This window comes from Vespula pensylvanica, chromosome 16 (assembly GCF_014466175.1).
Source record: "Vespula pensylvanica isolate Volc-1 chromosome 16, ASM1446617v1, whole genome shotgun sequence".
Classification (NCBI taxonomy): domain Eukaryota; kingdom Metazoa; phylum Arthropoda; class Insecta; order Hymenoptera; family Vespidae; genus Vespula; species Vespula pensylvanica.
This window is the reverse complement of record NC_057700.1, coordinates 2,518,090-2,530,237: the sequence shown is the minus strand read 5'-3', so window position 1 is coordinate 2,530,237 and position 12,148 is coordinate 2,518,090. Positions and strand designations below refer to the sequence as shown.

Here is a 12,148-nt window from a genome sequence, read left to right as displayed (position 1 = left end):
ATTCATTTTGTTTACCTTGTAAATTTCTTTTTTTGTACAACTTCGTGAAATATCGATCTGTTCTGCGAATCTATCCTGAAAATATTTCTGACGATTAATTTACTTTTATAACATCTTTCGTTTTTCGTTCTTATTTGCAAAAACAAAGAAATAAGCAAAACCAATAAACACGTATCTTTTTATAATTCATAAAAAAATTATTTATCGTGTTGTAGAATAGAATTCCTTTAAATAAAATAATTAATAATTACGAATATATCTCTTAAATTTCTTCGTAAATTTGATTTATAAATAAACGAAATAGAATTTTTCTAAATCAAAAGAAAAAGAAAATATTTTGTATTACCAATAAATAGTTCTATGACGAATAAGATACTTCATCGTGAGACCAATACGCGGGATCCATAAATAAAGACATAACTATATGCTCTTACTTCTTGTTTTCGTTAAAACGTTTACATATGGAATTTTCTATCGCGACTGCGCAATGGTTTCCTGTGTGTTAGTCGGCACAGCGCACGCGGTCTTTCGAAATGGTATTTATAGAGAAGTAAGTCGCTGGCTACCAGCGACAACGGTAGTCATTGCTCTTGATCTCAAACAAGCCGAATACACGTAGCTAACTAATCGGGTGACCAGTAGTGAGTAGATCCTACCAAAATCCAAATCTGTGAGAGCTTAATGTATCACTATAACTAACACTCTTCTTATCTATTTCTATTATTATACTCCTTTTCCTATTGCTTTTTTCATCTTCCATGTATCCCTATAAACAAAAAAAAGAAAGTAATAAAAAACGAAAGAAACAAAAAAAAAAGAAAGAAACAAAAAGATAAAATTATATTTGTGTGAGTAACACGAACGATTTTGTTCGAACAAACAATTAAAAACTTTTTTATACATTCAATGATTCTATTTAATACATACATACATACATACATATGTATATAAATTTTAATGAATATTTCAATCCCAGCACGTTACAACGTTACACATCCGTTTGTTCTTAAATTCTATATACATTAACTCTCCGACTGACTCAAGGTTCATGTGACTAACCTCGTGTCTTTCTTTAATCCTTCTTTGTACTCGCGTTCAGTGACCGTCGTTCTTGACAAAAGTACATTTCTTTATACGTACAATTTTCCTTTTTTTTGTTTAAAGACATCGAAAAGAATCTATAATATATAGTAATTCAAATATAATAAAATAAAAAAAAACAAAAGAAAAAGAAAAAAAAAAAACTTATTAATTCATCTTCGACGAATGGTAGACGATAAAGTTTTTAATTTCTTTTTTGTTTTTTTATACCTTCTTACACGTGTCGTGTCGTTTTTTTTCAAGCTTCTTTTTTCATCATACATACGATTTTTCATTTAAAAGCTGTATTGTTCTCAGGTTAGACAATCACGTTTTAAAGTAGTTGTGAACATTTTAAGCTTCTTTTAAGCTTCTTCTCTTTCACTCAGGTAGGATTGTCTTTCTTTTTTTCTTTTTTTTTGTTCTCTCTATCTCTCTCTCTCTCTCTCTCTCTCTCTCTCTCTCTCTCTCTTCCTCTCTTCTCTTTCTCTCTCTTCTTCGGTGTCTAAGAACCGAGCCAAATTCAGGCTAAAAAAAGCTCTTTCGCTGGCGCACTCGGAGATCACGCTTCTTCGCTTTCTAAACCAATAACTTCTAACCGATCATTCGAATCGATGATACTTAACGTTTTGCCAACATATTTTTCCGACTGATCCTAAATTTAAAGAAAGAGAAACACTTTATTAGATATGCAGAAATATTATTAACAATTAAAAAAAAAATATATATATATATACACACACACATATGTGTGTGTGTGTGTATAAATAATAATTTAAATGTTCAAATCAAAGTAACAATTAATAAGCAACGCGATGACAATTTTTAAACAATCATTAATTCAAACAGACAGTATATTTTTTTGTGGAAAGGAAAAATTCGTAACTATGAAATTATTAACAAGTCAAATAAAAAAAAAAAAAAAAAAAAAAAGAAAGGAGAGAAACAAGAAAAAAACAAAACAATATTTTCATTTAGAATCATTAAATCATATCGTCAATTCTAAGCAATGCAATGATGTTTGTTTGAGATTTACAATGAGATTTATAATACTCGCCAATAAATCGTTCAAAGCCTGTCTACACAGTTGTCACCATGATCGATTTCGCGATTAAATTCATACTAACTTACCATGGATCTCTTTGTTTTCAATTGTTCGTCTAGAATAGTTAATTTTATCTCTGTTTTCAAACGTGAATCAAGCTATTCTTGGATGCACTCACATGACGCTTCGTATTCGAAAGACTCTTATACAGTTTATATTGTTGAATGCTTTCAACATGATAATGCAAATATAACGAGAATGATTTTATGCAAATCATCTGTATAATCAGCAAGCGTGTTGCTACATATACTATACATATATACGTACACACACACACATATATATATACTTACATACATATACATACATCATTCATTTTATAACATTTCTCTGCAGTTATTTGTTATTTACAATCATAGATAGTGCAAATGTTGGGTAGATCGATTATCAGCGAAACATTGTTGTTCTTCTTTTTTGCTTGCGACGCCAATAGATGCCTTTGAAGTAGCTCACGATAATCTCGCTCGCTCTGCTTTCATTTAACAGATCCTTTTATTCCGATTTGGATCCTCTTGGCCGTACTCCATCTTTTTTCTTTTTTCGTTTTCTTTCTATCTTCCTATCTATTTTTTGTTCTCTCTTTCTCTTGTATCATCTAACGCTCTAAAAAATAAAACAGTACATTTATAGATCCAGTTCGTAATCGTAGAATATATTATCTTGAACAAATTACTTTTATATCATTAATCAAATTTATGTCATAAAAATGTATTCTTTCGATATATCAAAAAATATTAAAAAAAAAAAAAAAAAAAAAAAAAAAAAAAATGTATATATATTTTAATTATAAAAACTATTTTTAAATTATTAATCAAGTTTATATCGAGAAACGTGTTCTTCTTATATCACGCAATTTTATGTCTCTACATTACGAAACATTCGAGGCGAAGAAAAAAGAAAAGTATTTATAAATAAATATCATAATTCGCGGAAATCATCTGAAGATCTTCTATTTTTAATATTAAAATCAAGTTTATATGCGCCGCTATAATATCTTTCAGATAGTTTCGACGAAAAGTAGATTCTATTATTCCCGAAAGTCGAAACTTGCATTTCGTCATCGACACGAATACTATAATAAGAAGATATGGGTGCAGCCAATACTAGTAATATTTTGCCATCTTCTTCTTCTTCGTCGTCGGTTCCTACGAGAACAAGGAACATTGAAAATCCAATCGAAGTTAACTTCGTCGAGGATACTACTTTTCATTGCGTCGACGGTGTCAATGAAGATCCAGTGAGAACTACTGGTTACAACATTGCTGGGGAACCACGTGCACAGGTTACCTGATATCCAATCATTTAAACAATTTTTTTATTAGTTACTCACTCGGTAATATTGAACATTTAGTTTCGTTTAGTTGATTCGTATAAAAAATTGTGCGAATTTATTCATTGATAAAAATGGCACTTATGGATCAATTCGATGGATGCAATATTTTTTCGATCAATCGGAATTTTCTTTTTTTTTTTTACTTTGCTTTCTTCTTTTATTTAGCACTTTATTTTCGAATAATCGACGAATTATTGCAGTAAGAAAATTGTCGACAGTTATTAATCGATCTACCAAATAAAATATTTTTTAAATAAATAAAAAATTTCGAATTCTTTTCATTCGTTGTAAATAAATATCTCTTTTCTTTTCGATATATTCGTATATAAATGAATGCCACTTTAAATATATAATCGCCAGTTATTTATAAATCAATGTAATATTAATGAATCGAGCCTCAACACGATTAATTCTTAGTGCCTGTAAAAAAAGAAAAAAGCAATTAAATTTAATTCAAATATCATTGTTATCCTTACACGTGTTTCTCATTCTATCGCCATAGTTGGACAGACAGATTGGCTTATATCCAAAAACTATCGCAGTTTCTATACGTGCATACTTGGGAAATACCTCTGACTACCACGATCATATAAAATCCTTCCGGTCATATCAATTTTCTTTCAGTTTAAAATCCATCATTTCCTAATCATTTCATACGTTCAATCAATCTTTACAGATGACTTATGCAACACGCACGACCGATTGGAGAACAGTTGGAGAACCTAACAATTCTTCGTTGAGGTTGCAACATCGTGAAAATATGGAGCTTTCGCAGATCATTTTACAATTAGCTAAAGCTAATCAACAATTGGCTAATGCTCATACAACGGCCTTGGCACAGTTGGAGGGACTCTATCTAGAATTACAAAGGGAAAAAAGTTCACAGAAAATCATTTCTAATAATAACGAATTAACTCCGTCTAATATCGCTTCAAGGAAAAGACTGACCGGTCAGGAATTGAAAGGAGAATCGAATGAAGAGGAAGAAGATTTAAGAAGAAAGCTTGAACGTCGAATCGATAGACTCGAAAGTTTTGTATCCGATAGATCTAATTGTTTGCGAGAGGAACAAAGAAATATCTTTCAGGACAGAGTACCTCACAGAGTAGAATTAGACAAATCTAATGAATCATCTACGGAACAATCGTTTTCACGAATTAATCGACATTATAGGGAATACATGGCGAATTCTCAAGAAGGAGATACCACCATCGTTAGAAATAATGAAAATAGAGGAGCAAGTATTATTTATCAGATTTTACACTCTTTTTTTTTTTTTTTTTTTTTATTTTTCTCATATCAATCTTCCGACCTCGAAAATTTATTTTACTTTAAAAAAAAAAAAAGGTGACGGAAACAACAAGATCGTCTTCCAGCATGAATTCGGATAAAATTATTGAAAGGAGAACGAGATCTTACGACAGGCACGATCAAGAGCACGTCGATAGATTTACCAATGATGAAATATTACAATTGTTCGAAGAAATACGTGCACTGAAAGCTGACAAAATCGAATATCAAAATACGAACGAAAGATTAAATGCTAATATCGCCGAACAAAAGATATATATCGAAAAGTTATGTAAGGATTACGAGGTAACTACTAATACTACTACTACTGTTACTATTACTACTACTACTATTAGTACTACTAATGCTACTACTCTTTTCTTGATACCGACGTTTACAGATTTCGATTTTACCTACTGCCTATTCTTCATTCTAGTTACTTATTCGAGCTCCCATTGATTTTCCTTCTTTCTTTCTCCTTTTTCTTTTTTCTTTTTAATTGAATACAAATTATATTTAATATCTTCATAAATTTACATTGACTCCGTTCACTAACATTTGTTTAACATTTTGGCTTTGTAAATGATACCTCTTTTGGTTTTTAACAAATATTACAAAAAAAAAAAGAAAAAAAGAAAAGAAAAAAAATAAATAAACAGAAATAAAAAAGAAAAAAAAAAAAAAAAAAAAACGCTTTATATTTCCTAACATAGATCTTGAAAGAGCAATGTGGAAATTTAGAACGCAGCTTGAACGAACGTAAAAAACAGCATGAGAGGCTTCTAAATGACTTCGATTTATCTAAAAACGAAATGGAGAACATGTTGAAGGAAATTACCTCGTTTCAGTTAGAAAAAGATATTGCCGAAGCTCGGATAAAAAGTTTAGAAGGTGATTTGAAAAGGGTTATTATAGAGAAGGAACAGATTAAGGATATCGAGAATGAGAAGGTATTGATGTTGAACGCACAGTTGGCTGAGGAAATGTCTGATAAAAAGAAACATATGAAGATTTTGGATGATGCACTGAATGAGATTCAAAGACTGAGGGAAGCTATGAAGACTGATACGAAAACTAACGAGGAGACTGTAACTAAAGATGATATTGGTAAGTAAGTTTATTAAACTTATAAGAACGATCAAAAAGAATGCTTTGATACGAGTAAATAATCATCGATTAATTAATTATAATAAAATGATTATAATTATAGACTGTACGCAATCAACGGATAATATATCAGAAGGTTCTACTACAGCAGATCGTGCGATCGGTGGTTTGGATTTATTTAAAAAAGAATTAATATTGAAGAGAGAAGCAAGACAAAGAGCTATTGCTGCGGTATCGTCGGAAATGGAAAGGCTTAGGCAAGAATTAGAAGCAGAAAAAGAAGCTCATTCCGAAACATCCAGAGTACTTGATCTCTTGAGATCTACTCAAGCTGGTAATCAAAATGACAATAGTATGATATCCGATAGAAATGGTAAAAGATCTAAATCTATCGACGAAGATTCGGATGATAACGAAATGTTGATTAGACGTATCGAGGTACAACGTCTCAGTAGTATATTAAAGGTATAATTTGTATAATAATTGTTATAATAATTTACGATTAGTTTGGATATAATAACGCGTACGAGATAGGCAATAGATAAAACAAAGAATTTACAATTCGTTTTTGATTTCTTTCTTTTGTTAGGTCTCTGACGAATTACGAAACAATATTCGTTTTCAAATCGAAAAGGTGGATGATCTACGATATCAACTCGAAAGTGAACCAGAACAGCACCGATACATAATACGTTGTTTGAACGACGTTACGAATAAAACGAGAGATACATTGAATACCCGCGAACACCGTGCCAACGAATTAAAAGATTATCTCGCACGTAATCTTGCACGATTAAGTGACAGAAGCTTTTTGGATTATAAAGACGACGTTAGCGCCGAATGTGAACGCCAATTGGAAAGTATAAACAGTTTGAAGAGTTTGTATAACGAAAGATTAAGAGTATTAACCGAACTGAAGGATGCTGCTATCAAAGAGCTCATTGACGTCAAGGAAAACCTGAAACATTCGTCGAAGGAGTGCGAAGGTTTGGAGGAAGATCTCAGAAAAGCTGAAGAGAAGGTATCTCTCGTAAAGGATATAATTAATTATTTTCTTTCAAATATTACCCGACACTTTCTCCTTTGCTCTCGACAGATCGATGCGCAAGATACGGAGATCTCGAATCTGGAGTCTCAATTGGGTTTGACCAAAGCAGACTGTAGAGATCTACAAAATCAAATGTCCCTGATCAACAGCTTGTTCACTCAAATGCTTTTGGGAGCTTCTTCGGCCGACATGGATCTTGATAGATTGTCACAGTTATTGCAGGTACGATTATCTCCACCTTCTTTTTTCTTCTTATAAATAAACATTTTCAATGATTTTTTATTTAGGAAAATCGTGATCTCATAACCGACATAGCGAGGGACAATGGCACCGAAGCTGCTGCACTTCCAAAACTCTTGCTAGATCTGGTGGAACAAGTCGATGGTAATAAGGGATTACAAAAACGAAACGAGGATGATCAGCAGCACGAAGAAATTGCTCACAACTTACCAAAGGTTTTTTGACGACATGATACACGAATATATCAATTTTGTTTCTCGTTTCTCTCTTCTTTTTTTTTTTCTCTTTTTTCGTTTACGATCATTCCTATCGCAATACGCTTGTCGATACGCAGGTATGGCGCGTTTTGTTGGAGTTATTAAGTTGTCACGCTGCTGCCTCGCAAAATGCTTCGGCAACGTCTTCCTCCGATTCCAACAGTTGTTACAAATCTGTAGACACGCCAAGTGGTCCGAAATTGGTGATATCGGTTAGCAAGACTTATATTCACTTGAAGGAATTAATCCTGGAAAAGAAACATTTGGAAAAAGAAATGAATCGAATGAAGCAATTGAACACACATTTGGAAAGTAAACTCGGCGAACAGGCAAGTTTATACGATTTTATTATTTGTTATATCTCTTTTTTTTCTTGTCGAATAAATATCTCTACGTTTATACTCACAGGAAAAGAGACTATCAGACGTGACCGCCGAATTAAGCAAAACGTGGAACATCGTTGGCCGAATGCAAGCTCAGCATCAACAATTGCATACGCACGAGAAAATCCTTAGATACGAATTACAACAAAAACGTAAGATGTTGCAAGAATTGAAATTAGAATTGGAATACTGCAGAGAAAAGTGGGAATCGGCCAGACAGAAAAATACTAATACCGAATTAGAATGGCGTAGTTTACGACGTGAATTTGCGGCAAGGAAAATGCTTTCTGTGCATGATTCTGTCAATAACAGGTAAAGAAAATTTCATAATCATTTATATCGAATCATATCGATCGTGATAGACGTACGTTGATTAAATATTTGAATGAAGTGCCGAGAGTGGCTTCAGCGATGAACGTGGCGACGATACCGACGAAGAAGATGAAACTGTTGAAGAGAGAGTCCGAATGGGCCTAACTAGAAGGACTAGAAAGGTTTAATTATCGTATTATACAATATTAATAAATGGAATCATTCAATTCTTAAAAGGATATAAAATGTGTTCGTTCGATAATTTGGATCATTCGATTCTTAGGAAAATCCCAAAACTTCGACAATGCCGAACGTAGAGTTAGAACAATCTGCTAATAATATCGAATTGCAAGAAGACAATTCTTCCATTGTTTCAACGATTCAAGTACCTGTATCAAAACAAGAGACTGAATTAGATGAAGTTAAGATTTTGGATACGGTGTCATCGATGGAACCTACAAGTAGTCAAGAATCTGATGTACGTTAGAGAAAAATTTCTTTTCACTTCCCGCTGATCAAATTTTACGTTGAATAATCGATATAATTTTTTCTTCTTGTCGTATAGCTCGCGTCAGAAGTTTTGCAACAATCTTTAGATCCCTTGGATCAAGCCTTGACCACTGTAATACGAAATCTTATAAGAATTGACGATGACGGAGAATCGAGTAGCGACGAATTTAATTCCAGAGAAAATATTACATTGCCTTTTATGCGTTATGTTGATAACGTAACGTCTCAAGATAATCAACAGGATCATAACGATGATCTATCGATCCAGACGGAATGTCCTAGTAGTAACGAAACGAAAGAGAGTATAGATATTCAATCGTGTTATTCTACATCTGATACAAATATATTGGATATCTCTAACGATACCAATGATAACGAGGAAATATCAAGGTTAGACTTAGACGTATCAGATAATCAAAAAGATTTTAAATCTGAAAACGATGAATCTGTAATAATCGAAAATGTATCTAACAATGATACTACGTTAACTGCGTCTAGTCCAACGCCAATATTTTCCATTGGACCGTTTCCTTTAACGAGAAATATCAATTCACCTAATCAATTATTTACACCGATTTTAAACGTTACGAATGAAATTAATTCGACGAGAGATAATATAAACGAAGATGAACCGTCAGAATTGAGAACAAATATTAACGATAATGATGACAAATCAACGTTGAATTTGGATTCGAAAGATTGCAATGAAGAGTCTTTGGCTGGAGGTTCTAAGAATATGGAAAGAGAATCGAAATCAAAATCGGATTTAACTAACACACCTGAACAAGTTTTGACAGCACGAGCTGACAGATTAAAACGTTTGGAAGAACAAGCCGAATGGTTGATGAAAAAGATGAATGCTACTAGTAGAAGAGGTTCTGCTCTTAGCACGAGGTTGGAAGCACTTCATGAAACTTATGGTGAACCATCGGCTCCAGTTCCAGACGTCCTGCAAAATCGAAATTTAAGATCAACTGCTTCGTCCAACCTCGCTCAAGTATTTATTGATTAAATCAAATCTATATATCTACATAAATATTTAAATGAAATTTATCAATGTTAATATAATTGTCATTCAACAGGCAACCACATCATCCTATACTGAAGATAATAAAAATGTCCAAATATCAAGAGAAGATAAAGATACTGACGCATCAGCTGATAATAATGAATCATAATAGATCCTGCAGAAAAATAAAAAGATATACAAATGATAAATCTATTATTGTTTATAATTTTTTAATCTATTTTTTACCGGTACTCGTGTTAAGCATCAGTTAGATTGTTATATTATCTATTGTTCCTATTTATAAATAAGAATGAATGAAATGTACAGAGTTACGCACACTTAATGTTACCAAAGATGTATCATGATGATCTGATAGTTATAATAAATAAAATATCCCAGATATATATAATATATATATATATATATATATATATATATATATATATATATATATATAGAGAGAGAGAGAGAGAGAGTCTTGCTCCAATTTTTCTTCATAAATATTTAAAATCTGTAAATAACAAATATAATCAATAATAATACTTTTGTGTGATCTTTCCCATACCGTATTTGTATCTCCAAAGTTATAGTATCAAATACCAATATGATCGAGATCTTTCTGACGTCACATTTCATAGTATTTTTATATCGTGATATTAATAACGGCTAGAGTTTAGAGACCGAAAAACATCGAGCTTACAATTTAAAGTATTTTTAAATATAATTATAGAGTACAAAAAAAGAAACTCATTCAAACATATATCAACAATTCTAATAATGAATTCTTGATATTACAATCATTATCCAATTTATATAATTATATTCCAATTATTATGTTATTGATCTAATTTATGTAATTGTTGTAAGAACATCTTATATCGTACAATAAAAATTGTATTCAAAGTTGTATTTAAATACAAACTTTTGTAGATAATAAAACACGTGTCTTATTAATATCTTTTTAATGTATAATAATTCTAAAAAAAAAAAAAAAAAATTACAATGATCACTGTACTAACGATATAAATTTCTAAGTCTGTCGGACATGTACGTATATATATATATAATTTCTAAATAAAACTGTTTCCCCTTTCTTATTATTTAAAAATAGTATCGTACGTCAAAGATGATTGAAAAGTTTTAAAGAAAGTTACGTTTTATCACGTCGAATATTACCACATATTTTCAACTGATTAACAATATTAAATTTTCCAACTTATATACAAACGTAGCTATCGAAACTTCTCAAACTTTTCCTCTAATTTCAAACCTCCCTAATCAAATACGATTAATAAAATTATAATTATATTTCTATCCTACATATATAAATCTAAATAAAAGTTTTCAATAAAACAAATAATTTCCATTTTGTTGTCCTATTAATACCAAACAGTGATTTGATATGTAGTAATGATGTCATCGAAAAAGATTGAACGAAAGTATCATTATCACATTAAAAGACAACTCCAAGGTAACATATCTCCATCAAAAAAAAAAAAAAAAAAAAAAAGAAAGAAAAAAAAGAGAGAAAAGAGAAAAGAAAAAAAAGAAAAGAGAGATAGAAAGAAAAAAAGAAAGAAAGAAAGAAAGATACACAGTTAATAATAGACGTTCGAATCTAGAAAGAATTTCATCTAAATAACAGATAATCTATAGCTATTTCTGAATACTAAATTCAATAAGATGAAACGGAAGGAAACTATAAAGGAATCCGGTAGACAAGATGATAATAGAAAAGAGCCTATGTATATATGAATGTGTATATATATATATATATATAAACGATGTGTATATGATGTGTACGTATATATGTATCGTTTTTCGTTCTTAGACATTGCGTTACGTTGGTCATCCTCATCTTCATCCTCCTCCTCCTCGTCGTCGTCCTCGTCGTCGTCGTCGTCGTCGTCGTCGTTGTCGTCGTTGTAATCGTAACGGTAGCAAACTCGCTGTCCGAAAACTCAAAAATAGCTAAGGCGTGTTAGTCAGTGCGACGATGTCGACGGGGAACGACGACGGTTCGGCGGTAAGATTCGGTCGGTGGTGTTGGTGCTGGCGAAGAAGAAGGCGGAGTAGCATCATTTTGAGCTCCTCCTTCTCCTCATTTATATCCTTAAAAACGATGTTAATCACTTTGACCGTCTTCCTCGCGATAACGGGCACGATCGGTCGCGTCGACGCCGTCGCAAGGACGAAACAACATGACGATTCTTCAGGGTCTCGGGGTGGTGGTAGGACCGGTGGTGCTAACAAGGACGGCGAATCTGTGATCGAAGAAGTCACTGCCAAACAACTCGAGAGAATCCTTAACGATAAGGACTTCGTTGCTGTGTTTTGGTGTAAGTGTGACATTGTTACAATTATGTATCATCATCGTCAAAATATTTATTCGTTTTATCCTGACGAATTCATAGTGATTATTCTCTCTGCTGTTAATAAACGATAAATAGAACAATGAGAATTAAATAGTAGAT

The 12,148-nt window shown here is 32.0% G+C and overlaps 2 protein-coding genes and 1 long non-coding RNA gene across 9 annotated transcripts in view; 2 read left to right on the top strand and 1 right to left on the bottom strand.

Moving 5' to 3' along the window:
* Positions 1–495: 495 nt before the first annotated feature.
* Positions 496–9,854, top strand: LOC122634922 (cytoskeletal protein Sojo). 5 transcript variants are annotated; one of them, XM_043824460.1, is made up of 15 exons: positions 496–641; positions 3,187–3,467; positions 4,195–4,755; positions 4,866–5,114; positions 5,657–5,915; positions 6,019–6,380; positions 6,505–6,936; positions 7,012–7,185; positions 7,251–7,418; positions 7,538–7,789; positions 7,869–8,155; positions 8,235–8,337; positions 8,439–8,633; positions 8,721–9,662; positions 9,748–9,854. In XM_043824460.1, exons 2-15 carry the CDS (start codon positions 3,273–3,275, stop codon positions 9,841–9,843), a joined length of 4,275 nt encoding a protein of 1,424 aa, XP_043680395.1. In that variant the 5' UTR covers positions 496–641; positions 3,187–3,272; the 3' UTR covers positions 9,844–9,854. The 5 variants fall into 5 exon arrangements, with proteins under 5 accessions (XP_043680395.1, XP_043680393.1, XP_043680396.1 ...); XM_043824458.1 differs by having other exon boundaries at positions 5,522–5,915; XM_043824459.1 differs by having other exon boundaries at positions 551–670; positions 5,522–5,915.
* Positions 628–2,896, bottom strand: LOC122634941. Its single transcript, XR_006328520.1, has 4 exons — positions 2,212–2,896; positions 1,312–1,735; positions 1,060–1,178; positions 628–766 (listed from the first exon to the last, which is right to left on the bottom strand). It is a non-coding gene; the product is annotated as an uncharacterized LOC122634941 (long non-coding RNA).
* Positions 9,855–11,579: 1,725 nt separating the features above from the next.
* LOC122634920 overlaps positions 11,580–12,148 on the top strand; it is a 30,906-nt gene continuing 30,337 nt past the window's right edge. For 2 of the 3 annotated variants that reach the window (XM_043824448.1, XM_043824449.1), the window contains exon 1: positions 11,581–12,013. In XM_043824448.1, coding sequence (XP_043680383.1) covers positions 11,671–12,013 — 343 coding nt within the window. In that variant the 5' untranslated portion in view covers positions 11,581–11,670. Of the gene's footprint in view, positions 12,014–12,148 lie in introns of all 3 variants that reach the window. The other variant, XM_043824447.1, reaches the window with a different exon arrangement.

Excerpts from the sequence above, each read along its gene's own strand:
- LOC122634922 (XM_043824458.1), top strand. The coding sequence starts at position 3,273 with ATGGGTGCAGCCAATACTAGTAATATTTTGCCATCTTCTTCTTCTTCG. Across the intron at positions 5,115-5,521 it reads AGTTATGTAAGGATTACGAG|ATCTTGAAAGAGCAATGTGG; the intron begins GTAACTACTAAT and ends TTCCTAACATAG. Across the intron at positions 9,663-9,747 it reads CTTCGTCCAACCTCGCTCAA|GCAACCACATCATCCTATAC; the intron begins GTATTTATTGAT and ends GTCATTCAACAG.